A 13061-nucleotide genomic window follows, 5' to 3' on the forward strand; every position below is an offset into this window, starting at 1 on the left:
GATGCGTTAATACAGGCCACGCAATATGTAACACAGCCATTACTGTTATGATGCCATGAGGACACCTTTTACCATCTTCAGAATAAAGCCGAGGCCTGTCTTCAGCTGGGAGTGCTCCAAAAGGTTGCAATTTGGGCAAATGTCATACATCTAAATTGCATTATTTTCTATGAAGCAGTGTACTAACGTACAGTTTTAACTGGCTAAAATCACGAATCAACTGAATTCCAAAGAAAAACGTTTTTCGGAATGGTTTTCCTTTTGCCCCCCAAAATACTCTAATAATAAAAGAAATATATATTGGAAAATTATATTTAATAATGAAAAAAGATTATTCTTTCTAGCCAGATAGCTAGTCACTGCCATGGGCACTACAGCGTATGGCAGAGCTTTTCTTATACATTAAAGTAAAACCTGAGAAATATTTGTTTTAATTACAGAATAGCTTGATATTATACCGAACAGCTGAATAAAAACAGTCAGTGTAGACAGTTACAAGAGTCTTCACTTTCTAAAAGTTCCCACAAAGCAACACAGATTTAGGTTTTGGAAGGCGATTGGTCCAATGCTGATCAATGTGACGCTTAGTTCTTCTCACTCAGGCTTCGATTTGGATTTTTTGCCATGGCCACGAATATTAAGCAGCAAGAGAAGCCCTAAACAAACAGTGGCTGGAGCACACATGGCAATTGGTTCCTTCAGAACTATCAGCGTATAAATTGCACCTAAAAGAAAACAAAAACTGCAATTATCAGAACTCACATACTAAATATTAAACAAATATACAGATACATATACATTATATATCTATATATTACTTTTTCACACAGGGCCCTGTAGGTTTGGATTTCTTTTTCTTTTAACAATAAAGACCTTCAGTTAAAAACTGCTTGTGTTATATTTGTCTAATATTTTAATTTGTTTGGTGATCTGAAACATTTAAAAGTGTGACAAACATGCAAAAGATTAGGAAATCAGGAGCAAACAATTTTTCACGTGTGTTTATATACAGTTAGGTCCATATATATTTGGACAGAGACATCATTATTCTAATTTTGGTTATAGACATTACCACAATGAATTTTAAAGAAAACAATTCAGATGCAGTTGAAGTTCAGACTTTCAGCTTTCATTTGAGGGTATCCACATTAAAATTGGATGAAGGGTTTAGGAGTTTCAGCTCCTTAACATGTGCCACCCTGTTTTTAAAGAGACCAAAAGTAATTGACCATTTTATTTAAAATTATTGAATCTGTCCATTTTTAGTACTTGGTTGAAAACCCTTTGTTGGCAATGACTGCCTGAAGTCTTGGACATCACCAGACGCTGTGTTTCCCCCTTTTTGACGCTCTGCCAGGACTTCACTGCGGTGGTTTTCAGTTGCTGTTTGTTTGTGGGCCTTTCTGTCTGAAGATTAGTCTTTAACAAGTGAAATGCATGCTCAATTATAGTATGTCTCTGAATACCTCAGAATTCATTCCGCTGCTTCTGTCCTGTGTCACATCATCAATAAACACTAGTGACCCAGTGCCACTGGCAGCCATGCATGCCCAAGCCATCACACTGCCTCCGCCGTGTTTTACAGATGATGTGGTATGCTTTGGATCATGAGCTGTACCACGCCTTCGTCATACTTTTTCCTTTCCATCAGTCTGGTAGAGGTTGATCTTGGTTTCATCTGTCCAAAGAATGTTCTTCCAGAACTGTGCTGGCTTTTTTAGATGTTTTTTTAGCAAAGTCCAGTCTAGCCTTTTTATTCTTGATGCTCATGAGTGGCTTGCACCATGCAGTGAACCCTCTGTATTTACTTTCATGCAGTCTTCTCTTTATGGTAGATTTGGATATTGATACGCCGACCTCCTGGAGAGTGTTGTTCACTTGGTTGGCTGTTGTGAAGAGGTTTCTCTTCACCATGGAGATTATTCTGCGATCATCCTCCACTGTTGTCTTCCGTGGGAGCCCAGGTCTTTTTGCATTGATGAGTTCACCAGTGCTTTCTTTCTTTCTCAGGATGTACCAAACTGTAGATTTTGCCACTCCTAATATTGTAGCAATTTCTCGGATGGATTTTTTTCAGTTTTCGCAGCTTAAGAATGGCTTCTTTCACCTGCATGGAGAGCTCCTTTGACCGCATGTTTACTTCACAGCAAAACCTTCCAAATGCAAGCACCACACCTCAAATCAACCCCAGGCCTTTTATCTGCTTAATTTAGAATGACACAGTGAAGGGATTGCCCACACCTGTCCATGAAATAGCCTTGGAGTCAATTGTCCAATTACTTTTGGTCCCTTTAAAAACAGGGTGGCACATGTTAAGGAGCTGAAACTCCTAAACTCTTCATCCAATTTTAATGTGGATACCCTCAAATGAAAGCTGAAAGTCTGAACTTCAACTGCATCTGAATTGTTTTGTTTAAAATTCATTGTGGTAATGTCTACAGCCAAAATTAGAAAAATGTTGTCTCTGTCCAAATATATATGGACCTAACTGTATGTGTGCATGTGTATGTGTATGTGTATATATATATATATATATATATATATATATATATATATATATATATATATATATATATATATATATATACACACACACACACACAAATTCATTTTGCAACATCTTTCAATGCTAGTGCATTGTTGTATAAGAGATATCAATAAGTAATGTTTTCAGATGAACAATATTATAGTATACATATTAGCTAGCTCTAAAACCACTAACAACCCTTGCACTATAATTTAAATTTTTCTAAGGCACTTTGGATTCCGATATCCAATTTCATGGATCAAGGACTATTATTATTATTATTATTATTATTTATTGTTATAGCGCCATTTATTCCATGGCGCTTTACAAGTGAGGAGGGGTATACATAATAAAAACAAGTACAATAATCTTGAACAATACAAGTCATAACTGGTACAGTAGGAGAGAGGACCCTGCCCGTGAAGGCTCACAATCTACAAGTATTATGGACTACTACTAACTAACTGGTTCTAAGGCTCCCTTAACACATCCGTATAAAACCGGTATTATAAAAAGGGTACTGATATCAGTGTTTTCTATCAGTGTGCCATCTTTTATGGATAAAGAAAAAAAATGAAATTACAAAGCTTCTCCTACACTTTGCAATGTTAAATATGTTCAGCCCACGGACGGCACATAGATGCCATCCATGTGCTGTACGTGTTTTTAGCGGACTCATAGACTTTTAATGGCCCTTGTGATAAGTGCTGCTGGAAAAAATCGACATGTCTCAGTGTGGATCACATGGTCTGTATGAAAAATCAAAGACACATGAAGATCACCATCTACATATATAATAGCCAGTTGGGACTTCCAGCCACTGTCCCCGAATCCCATAAGGCACCACGGCAGTGTCACTTGCGCAGGCGCAGTTCGTGGCCACGAACTGCACCTGCGCAAGTGACATTCACATCACCGCTACTCCCACGCATGCGTAGTAACAGCCACAACTGCGCGCTCTACACGCATGTGCGATAACGAGGCATGGGGAATAGCGGTGACCAATTTCACCGCACTCCCGATGCGATAGCATCGGGCCTATTTCTAGTAGGTTATAATGGGTACATTTGGTATCCGTGAAAAAAGCAGATGCCACACATATCAGCCATGCAGATAAACTATTCTAAATCACACGCCATAAACATATCTCTTCCTGCCACCATTATCCCGCAGCTCAAACTAGATTTCCCCTTTCAATGGACCACCAATCACCTTGAATATCAAGGTGTAAACTTAACAGCTAACTTAGTCCCTTTCCTCTGCCAACTACCCTTCCGGCTGCTGCGCGGGTCTCTGTGATGCAGGAGGAGAGCTACAAGTGACAGCAGCACTGCACACACACATCCAGCAGAGAAGAGTGAGCAGAGCAGGGGAGCAGCAGGGTGACCTGAACATGACATGATATGGGGTATCCTCTGAATGTACCCATCTTTCCACGGCTCCACTGGATATAATCTTTTTCTGGTATGCTTTCTTACCTATCATCCTGTTTCCATGATCTGTTTCATGTCTCTCAATAGGTTATCCTGGCATATCTTTGAGTCATCACTCCAACCCCTGCCTCTTTATGACCTTTGCTTAACTCTCAACATCTGGCCTCTCCATACCCACCTTCTCATTCACACCTGATTGCCCTTAGCTGAGGATATATTTAGACCCAGGAGTCTGATCCAGATTTCAGTCTGATCCATGTATCTTTCAAATTACAGATTTCTAATTACAATACTTTGAATTAGAATTTAATTTGACTGGAATTGACTGTAAGATAATGGAAAAGAAAACCACTGCAATGATTCTGTTTCTATTCACTTTCACCCCTATACTACTGTCCTTTTTACAATCTTCTTCAATGCCTCCACCTAGTAAAGAACTACCATATATACTCGAGTATAACAAGATTTTCAGCCCTTTTTTTAATGCTGAAAGTGCCCCTCTCGGCTTATACTCGAGTCATTGTCGGCAGGGGAGGGGGGAGCGGCGGCTGTCACATACTCACCTGCTCCTGGCGCGGTCCCTGCATCTCCGATGGTCTCCGGCACTGACAGCTTCTTCCTGTGTTGAGCGGTCACATGGTACCACTCATTACAGTTATGAATATGGATGCATAGGGGTGAAGCCGCATATTCATTACTGTAATGAGCGGTACCAGTGACCGCTCAATGCTGGAAGAAGCTGTCAGCGCCCGGAGACCATCTGTAAGAAAGAAGCAGGGACCGCGCCGGGAGCAGGTGAGTATAATGGGGAGGGTGAGCACTGCGCAATAGTGTCCCCATTCCACCGCCGGGCGCTGCTCCTTCTTCCCGTCCTCTGGCTGTGACATTCAGGTCAGAGGACGCGATGACGTGTATAGTGCGCGCCCTCTGCCTGAACAGTCACTGCAGAGGACGCGGAAGACAGAGCGGTGCCCGGCGGTGGAACGGGGACAGGTGAATATTGCAAGTGCTGGGTGCCTGAGCGACAAGAGGAGAGTATGTCATGTTTTTTTTTTCTTTTTTAAAATTGCAGTAACAGCATATGAGGCAAATGTTTCTATGGAGCATCTTATGGGGCCATAATCAGTATTTGTGCAGCATTGTATGGGGCAAATGTATGTATGAAGCATATTATGGGGCCCTTATTAATCTTTATGCAGCATTATATGGGGCAAATGTCTCAATGGAGCATCTTATGGGGCCATAATCAGCATTTGTGCAGCATTATATTGGGCAAATGTCTGTATGGAGCATCTTATTAACCTTTATGCAGCATTGTATGGGGCAAATGTCTCAATGGAGCATCTTATGGGGCCATAATCAACATTTGTGCAGCATTGTATGGGGCAAATGTCTCTATGGAGCATCTTATGGGGCAATAATCAACCTTTATGCAGCATTATATAGGGCACATTTTATATGGAGCATCTTATGGGGCCCATCATAAACTTTATGGAGCATTATATGGGGCCCATCATGAACTGTATGGAGCATTATATGGGGCTCCTGATTCAATATGGATATTCAAAAACACAACCTACTGATGTCTCAATTAATTTTACTTTTATTGGTACCTATTTTTATTTTTGACATTTACCGGTAGCTGCTGCATTTCACACCCTAGGCTTATACTCGAGTCAATAAGTTTTCCCAGTTTTTTGTGGCAAAATTAGGGGTCTCGGCTTATACTCGGGTTGGCTTATACTCGAGTATATACGGAACTCATTTCTCCCACCATACTCCCCAGCCATCTCACCTTCTCCTCACAACTATTCCTCCACATACAATCCTTTTTCTCCAGACACACACGGCCACATCATGTCCTATCCAGCTCCCACCTTCTAACGCTCTATCTGCTACTCCTCATTGCTGGCGACGTATCCCCAAATCCTGGCCCTCCTCAACACATCCCCACACTCATTTCTAACACCCTGCCACGATCCTCTACAAGCTTTCGCAATGATGATAACCTCATACCATTCATCCAGCCCCACTCCTCCCGTCCCCATACCTGGAGCACTATGGAACGCACGCTCTGTCTGCAACAAACTGTCGTATATCCATGACCTCTTTATCACCAGCAAACTCTCCTTCCTTGGCATCACTGAAATATGGCTCACCCCCCTGTGACTCAACCTCTCCAGCTGCACTTTTCTATGGCGGATTCCATCTCTCTCACACCCCTCGCAACAGCAACAAACGTGGTGGAGGAGTTGGCTTGCTCCTGTCTGATACCTGCTCCTTTGCCCCAATTCCGCTACCACCTTCTGCTACTCTTCCCTCGTTTGAGGTGCACTCCGTCCGCATCTACTCCCCCTCCAACCTCCAGCTGGCTGTCATCTACCGCCCCCCAGAACTAGCCATCTCCACCTTTCTCGACCACTTCACTACCTGGCTACTTCATTTCCTTTCTGCTGACATCCCCACTATCATCATGGGTGACTTCAATATCCCCATTGACACTTAAACCGCAGCTGCCTCTAAACTTTTACCACAAACTGGCCCTCCTTTGGCCTCATTCAGGGGTCCTCTGCGGCCACTCACAAAGATGGCCACACGCTGGAACTTATCTTCACCCGCCTCTGTTCCCTTACTAATCTCACTAACTCACCCCTCCCCCTGTCAGACCACAACCTACTGACATTTTCTTCCCTGTCCTCGTGTGCAACCCCCCACTCCATAAACTCACCCACTCTCGCAGAAATCTGAAACACCTCAATATACACTCACTATCTGAGTCCCTTTTCTCTCTTACAGACATGGCTTCCTTACATGACACAGATGCTGCTGCCACTTTATACACCACCACAATAACAGCAGCACTTGATTCGGCCACCCCCTCCCGCACAGCAAAACTCGTACAATCAACAGGCAGCCCTGGCTGACCAGCCTGACCAAAGAACTGAGACGGGCTTTCAGGGTTGCTGAGCGGAGATGGAAGAGATCCCGCTCTGCCGAGCACTTTATCCCATACAAGCAGTCCCTCGCCAGATTCAAGTCCACACTCACTGCCGCAAAACAAACTTACTTCTCATCTCTCATATCCTCCCTGTCTCACAACCATAAACAGCTTTTCAACACTTTCAATTCTCTACTCCGTTCCCCAGCACCACCTCCCTCTCCTCTCATTTCTGCTGAAGACTTTGCATCTTTAAGCAGAAGATCGATACAATCAGAGAAAGCTTTGGCCTGCATCCCACAATGCCCCTCTTAGCTGCGCAACCCTGATCCTCCAAAACTAACTTCACCATGATCAGCTCTCCACCCTCCTGTCAAGATCACATCTTACCACTTGCACGCTTGACCCGCTCCCGTCCCACCTCATCCCTAACCTCGCCAATGTCTTCATCCCAACCCTAACACACCTCTTTAACCTCTCACTCACAACTGGTGTCTTCCCCTCATCTTTCAAGAATGCCTCGATCACACCCATTCTCAAAAAGCCCTCCCTCGACCCATCCTATGTCCATCGCCCAATATCTCTTCTCCCTTATGCCTCAAAACTACTGGAACAGCATGTCCATCTTGAACGGTCCTCCTACCTCTCCTCCAGCTCCTTCTTTGACCGGTTACAATCTGGCTTCCGATCGCATCACTCAACTGAAACGGCTCTAAAGTCAATGACCTACTAATCGCCAAGAGCAAGCGGCACTACTCTGTCCTCCTTCTCCTGGACCTGTCTTCTGCCTTTGACACTGTGGACCACTCCCTCCTGCTCCAGATTCACTCATCTCTTGGCATCACAGACTTGGCCCTATCCTGGATCTCATCATATCTAACAGACCGGACATTCAGTGCCTACCTCTCCTACACCGCCTCCTCACCTCGCCCCCTGTCTGTCGGTGTTCCCCAAAGCTCAGTCCTAGGGCTCCTGCTCTTCTCCATCTAAACCTTCAACCTGGGACAGCTCATAGAATCCCACGGTTTGCAGTATCATCTCTACGCCGATGACACACAGATCTACCTATCTGGACCCGACCTCACCTCCTTACTCACCAAAATCCCACAATGTCTGTCTGCTATTTCAGCTTTCTTTTCTGCTCGCTTTCTAAAACTGAACATGGACAACAGAATTCATAATCTTTCCCTCTTCTCACTCTAACCCTCCGCCAAACCTATCCATCAAAATGTCTGCTCACTTTCCCCAGTCCCGCATGCTCGGTGTCTCGGGGTGATCCTCGACTGTGCCCTCTCTTTCAAGCCTCATATCCAAGCCCTTGCCTCCTCCTGACTCAAAATCAAAAAAATTTCCCGGATCCGTGCATTCCTTGACCATGAAACCACAAAAACGCTAGTGCACGCCCTTATCTCCCGCCTTGATTACTGCAACCTCCTACTCTCTGGCCTCCCCTCCAGCACTCTGACACCACTCCAATCAATCCTACACTCTGCTGCCCGACTAATCCACCTGTCTCCCCGTTATTGCCCAGCGTCTCCTCTCTGCCAAGCCCTTCACTGGCTTCCTATTGTCCAGAGGCTCCAGTTCAAAACCCTTACTATGACATACAAAGTCATCCACAACCTGTCTCCTCCATACATCTGCAACATGGTCTCCCGCTACTTACCCACACGCAACCTTCGATCCTCTCAAGATCTCCTTCTCTACTCCCTTCTTATCTCTTCTTCCCACAACCGCATACAAGACTTCTCCCGTGCTTCCCCTATACTCTGCAACTCTCTACCCCAACACATCAGACTCTTGCCTACCACGGAAACCTTCAAAATGAACCTGAAGACCCACCTCTTCCAACAAGCCTACAATCTGCAGTGATCCTTAGTCTGCTGAACTGCCGTACGATCAGCTCTACCCTCTCCTCGTGTATCCTTACCCATCCCCTGTAGACAGTGAGCCCTCGCGGGCAGGGTCCTCTCTCCTTCTGTACTTGTGTGTGCCTTGTATTGCTCATGTTTATTGTGCTCGTCTATATTTGCCCCTTTTCACATGTAAAGCGCCATGGAATAAATGGCACTATATACATGTATAATAATAATAATAATAATAAAAATGCTTTGCAAACTTCGTGTACAACTTCAGAACTGGGAGAAGCTGCATCTCTCTTGGCTGGGTCAGATACGGGCAATTAAGATGACTTTTCTCCCCAGAATACGCTATTTATTCAGTATATTTCCTATCCCTGTTCCATCACGCTACCTCAAATTAGCACAACGTCTAGTTAACACTTTTGTTGGGAGCGGTGGTCTGCCCAGAGTTAATAGAGCAACTCTTTACAGACACCGCCTAAAAGGAGGTCTGCGAGTCCCTAATCTTTCCAAATATTACCAGGCAGCCTAGTTAACTCTATACCGCGCTCATTCAGAACCCCCACAATGGCTTTCCTTATAAGCCCGAGTGTCACCCAATGACCCTTGACACTTTATTATGGATCCTCCCAGCACAATGCAAACAAATTATAAATCCAATTCTATCACATTCACCCAAAATATGGGATTCCCTAAAATATTAATTGAACATAATTTCCCACTTCCTGCCTCTCGCCCCACTATGGGGCAATTCACAGTTCCCCCCAGGAAATTAGTCTCTCTGGAGTTTTCGTCTTTGGATCACTGCAGGGATTACGAAAGTCCACCACCTATTTAATGTTGATGGCATTATTCCATTTCCAGCCCTCCAAGAAAAGTACAAACTCCTTCCTAGAGAAATATTCCGCCATTTACAACTGAAGAACTTTATTACCACACGGCTGAGAAACCCCACTCTGCCTTACACATTTACTCCTTCTGAACAAAGGTGCCGCCAGAATCCACAAGCCCCAGGTACCATCTCACTCCTCTACTCACATATCAACTGCACCTCACACAGGTGTAATTTAACTTATACCTCTTGCTAGGAGTCTGATATCAGCTCTACCCTTACTGACCCAGAATGGTCTCAGATTTGGTCCTCTTCAACCGGCAGAATTCTAAATACCTTAATGCTAGAGACAAACTATAAGGTGTTAACTAGAAGGTACCTAACCCCAGCTAGAGTTGCCAAGACAGTTCCCGGCTACTCTCCCAATGGTTTTAGAAGTTGTGATTCTGATGGGGATATATACCATATTTGGTGGTTGTCCCCCGTGGTACACAGATTTTGGACTAGGGAATATCACCTTACTCTCCCAATAACAAACACTAACGCCAACCACACTCCCTTTGCCACACCTTTATAATGTATAGATGCTCCTGACTCCCCAGACTCATCTCCTAATTCAATATATTAAATTTAGTCGCAACTAACCCCCCCCCCCCCCCCCCGGGCTCATTTTCCCCTTCCTTTACCCCTTGCCATCAGTTACGTTAGCCCCTCACCTTGTACTCCACCCATCTAAATGTTGGTTTTCTTTTTTATCACTGCAAAGTATCTGCTTGTTAATTGAATAATTCAAGAAAAATGTAATGTTGAAAAAAAAAAGAATATCAAAAATGCGGATGCCACACATACTGTATCAGGAGAACCACCACCACCTGTCATCTTCTGTATTAGGAGAACCACCACCACCAGTCATCTTCTGTATCCGCAGAACCACCACCACCAGTCATCTTCTGTATCAGGAGAACCACCACCAGTCATCTCCTGTGTCAGGAGAACCACCACCACCAGTCATCTCCTGTATCAGGATAACCACGAGTCATCTTCTATATCAGCAGAACCACCACCACCAGTCATCTTCTATATCAGCAGAACCACCACCAACAGTCATCTTCTATATCAGGAGAACCACCACCACCAGTCATCTTCTGTATCAGGAGAACCACCACCACTAGTCATCCCCTGTATCAGGAGAACCACCACCACCAGCCATCTCCTGTACCAGGAGAACCACCACCACTACCACCACCAGTCATCTCCTGTATCAGGAGAACCACCACAAAAGTGTATGGAGCGAGGCCACTCACAATGGCCGCGAGCATGTAGAACTCACATACCCACCGGTCTCCGCAGAGAAACCGGCGAATCCCCGCAGCGTACAGTGCGTGTGCTGGGCGATTTATAAGTCTGCAATCACACACTAATCTCACTAAAGACTTATCAATTTGGACCGGACAACCCCTTTATTGAAGAAGATGGAGTCTCTTTATGAGATAACCACAAGTGTGGCTGACTTCACTTTTGTGTTCGCCTCAAAGAGGTAGACCTATTTTAAAAGGAGGTTAGACAAAGCGAAATGACTCCATCTGCTTCATCAACTCCTTCCCGTTATGACTGTTTTTTCCGTTTTTTACTCTCCTTCTTCCAAGCTATAACATCTATTTTTCCATTGACTTAGGCATATGAGGGTTTGTTTTTTGACAAGACAAGTTCGCACTTTTGAATGACATCATTCATATTATAATGTAATGTACTGGAAAGAAGGGGAAAAAATAATTTGAGTGCAGCAAAATTGCAAAAAAAAAACAAAAAAAACACTTCTACAATTGTTTTCATTTGCAATGTTCCCTATATGAAGATTTCAGGTTTCTGTTTAATCATTATTAATACATATGTGCTATAAAATAATTTCTATAATACCAACATTATAGAAGAGTGAACTGCAAAAGGCACTTTGGATTTTAGTAAAGGGTTAAAGAAAAAAACTTTTAACTGGTCCCGTAAAAATAAATCAGTCTTACCAATCATAATAATACAAAGCACAAGGTTGCTAATCTCTTGAAGAATCCGAGGACCAAAAGCCAGCAGTATTCCAGCCACCAGTTCTATCCATCCCACTGCCTGCAAGTATTGGTACGGATCAGGCTTGAAACCAAAGTCTTTGATTGGGAACACATCAGCAAACTGAACAAACTGAGACTTCTGTATACAAAAAAAGAGAAGTAAAATAAATTACACTTTTGTATAGTGTCATAGAAAAATTAAAATAGATAAGGCCCTCTTCAGGGAGGAGGTACCCACACACACAAAATCTCCAGAAGGAGAAAGATGACAATTTAAGACCATTTTGGTAATAAGATGACAAAATGGGTGGGTGGATTGCAATTCCACCCACGGCTATTCCGGGCACATGTCAGCTGTTCAAAACAGTGTTGGTGCTTGTTAGGACATAACCAGTGCACATACATATAAAGGTCATTGATGGAACCCTCCACCATCCCTCTATGAATCCTAAGGGTATGTGCACACGGCTCAGTCTAAAGGAGACAGACCATATAAGAGCTGCTCCTGTTCTAGAAAGCAGTCTATCCATGAATTTATAGAGTACTTGTCATTCAAATGTCAGCGGCAATGCAGAGGCAATTGCAGATCTCAACTACCGTATATACTCGAGTATAAGCCGAGATTTTAAGCCCAAAGTTTTGGGCTGAAAGTGCCCCTCTCGGCTTATACTCGAGTCATGGTCGGCGGCAGGGTCGGCGGGTGAGGGGGAGAGAGGTCTGTCGCATACTCACCTGCTTCCGCGGCTCCTGGCGCTCCCCCTGCCTGTCCCATGGTCTTCGGGTGCTGCAGCTCTTCCCCTGTTCAGCGGTCACGTGGGACCGCTCATTAAAGTTATGAATATGGACTCCACTCCCATAGGGGTGGAGCCGCATATTCATTCCTCTAATGAGCGGTAACGGTGACCGCTGACAGAGGAAGAGGCTGCGGCACCCGGAGACCATCTGTCCGGGATAAGGAGCCAGGGACGCCGGGAGCAGGTGAGTATTACATATTTACCTGTCCACGTTCCACACGCCGGGCGCCGCTCCGTCTTCCCGTCCTCTTGCTCTGACTGTTCAGGTCAGAGGGTGCGATGACGTACTAATCTGCGCGCTGCCCTCTGCCTGAACAGTCAGTGCGGAGAGACGCCGAGACGGGACGCTGAGGAGCTGCGGGCAGCAAGAGAGGTGAGTATGTCATTTTTTTTTTTTTTATTGCAGCAGCAGTAGCATTATATATTGCACAGCTTTATATGGAGCATCTATGGGGCAATAATGAACGGTGCAGAGCATTCTATATGGCACAGCTTTATAAGGAGCATCTATGGGGCCATAATAAACGGTGCAGAGCATTCTATATGGCACAGCTTTATAAGGAGCATCTATGGGGCCATAATGAACAGTGCAGAGCATTCTATATGGCACAGCTT

General features: G+C 44.4%; 1 protein-coding gene across 1 annotated transcript in view; it reads right to left on the minus strand.

The window, feature by feature from the left end:
- Nucleotides 1-296: 296 nt before the first annotated feature.
- The window catches only part of TMEM35B (transmembrane protein 35B), a 68208-nt gene continuing 55443 nt past the window's right edge, over nucleotides 297-13061 (minus strand). The window contains exons 2-3 of the mRNA XM_077295796.1: nucleotides 11611-11791; nucleotides 297-725 (exon numbers count right to left, since the gene is read on the minus strand). Coding sequence (XP_077151911.1) covers nucleotides 595-725; nucleotides 11611-11791 — 312 coding nt within the window. The 3' untranslated portion in view covers nucleotides 297-594. The remainder of the gene's footprint in view (nucleotides 726-11610; nucleotides 11792-13061) is intronic.

The sequence above is a fragment of the Ranitomeya variabilis genome, chromosome 3 (assembly GCF_051348905.1).
Source record: "Ranitomeya variabilis isolate aRanVar5 chromosome 3, aRanVar5.hap1, whole genome shotgun sequence".
In the NCBI taxonomy this organism is placed as follows: domain Eukaryota; kingdom Metazoa; phylum Chordata; class Amphibia; order Anura; family Dendrobatidae; genus Ranitomeya; species Ranitomeya variabilis.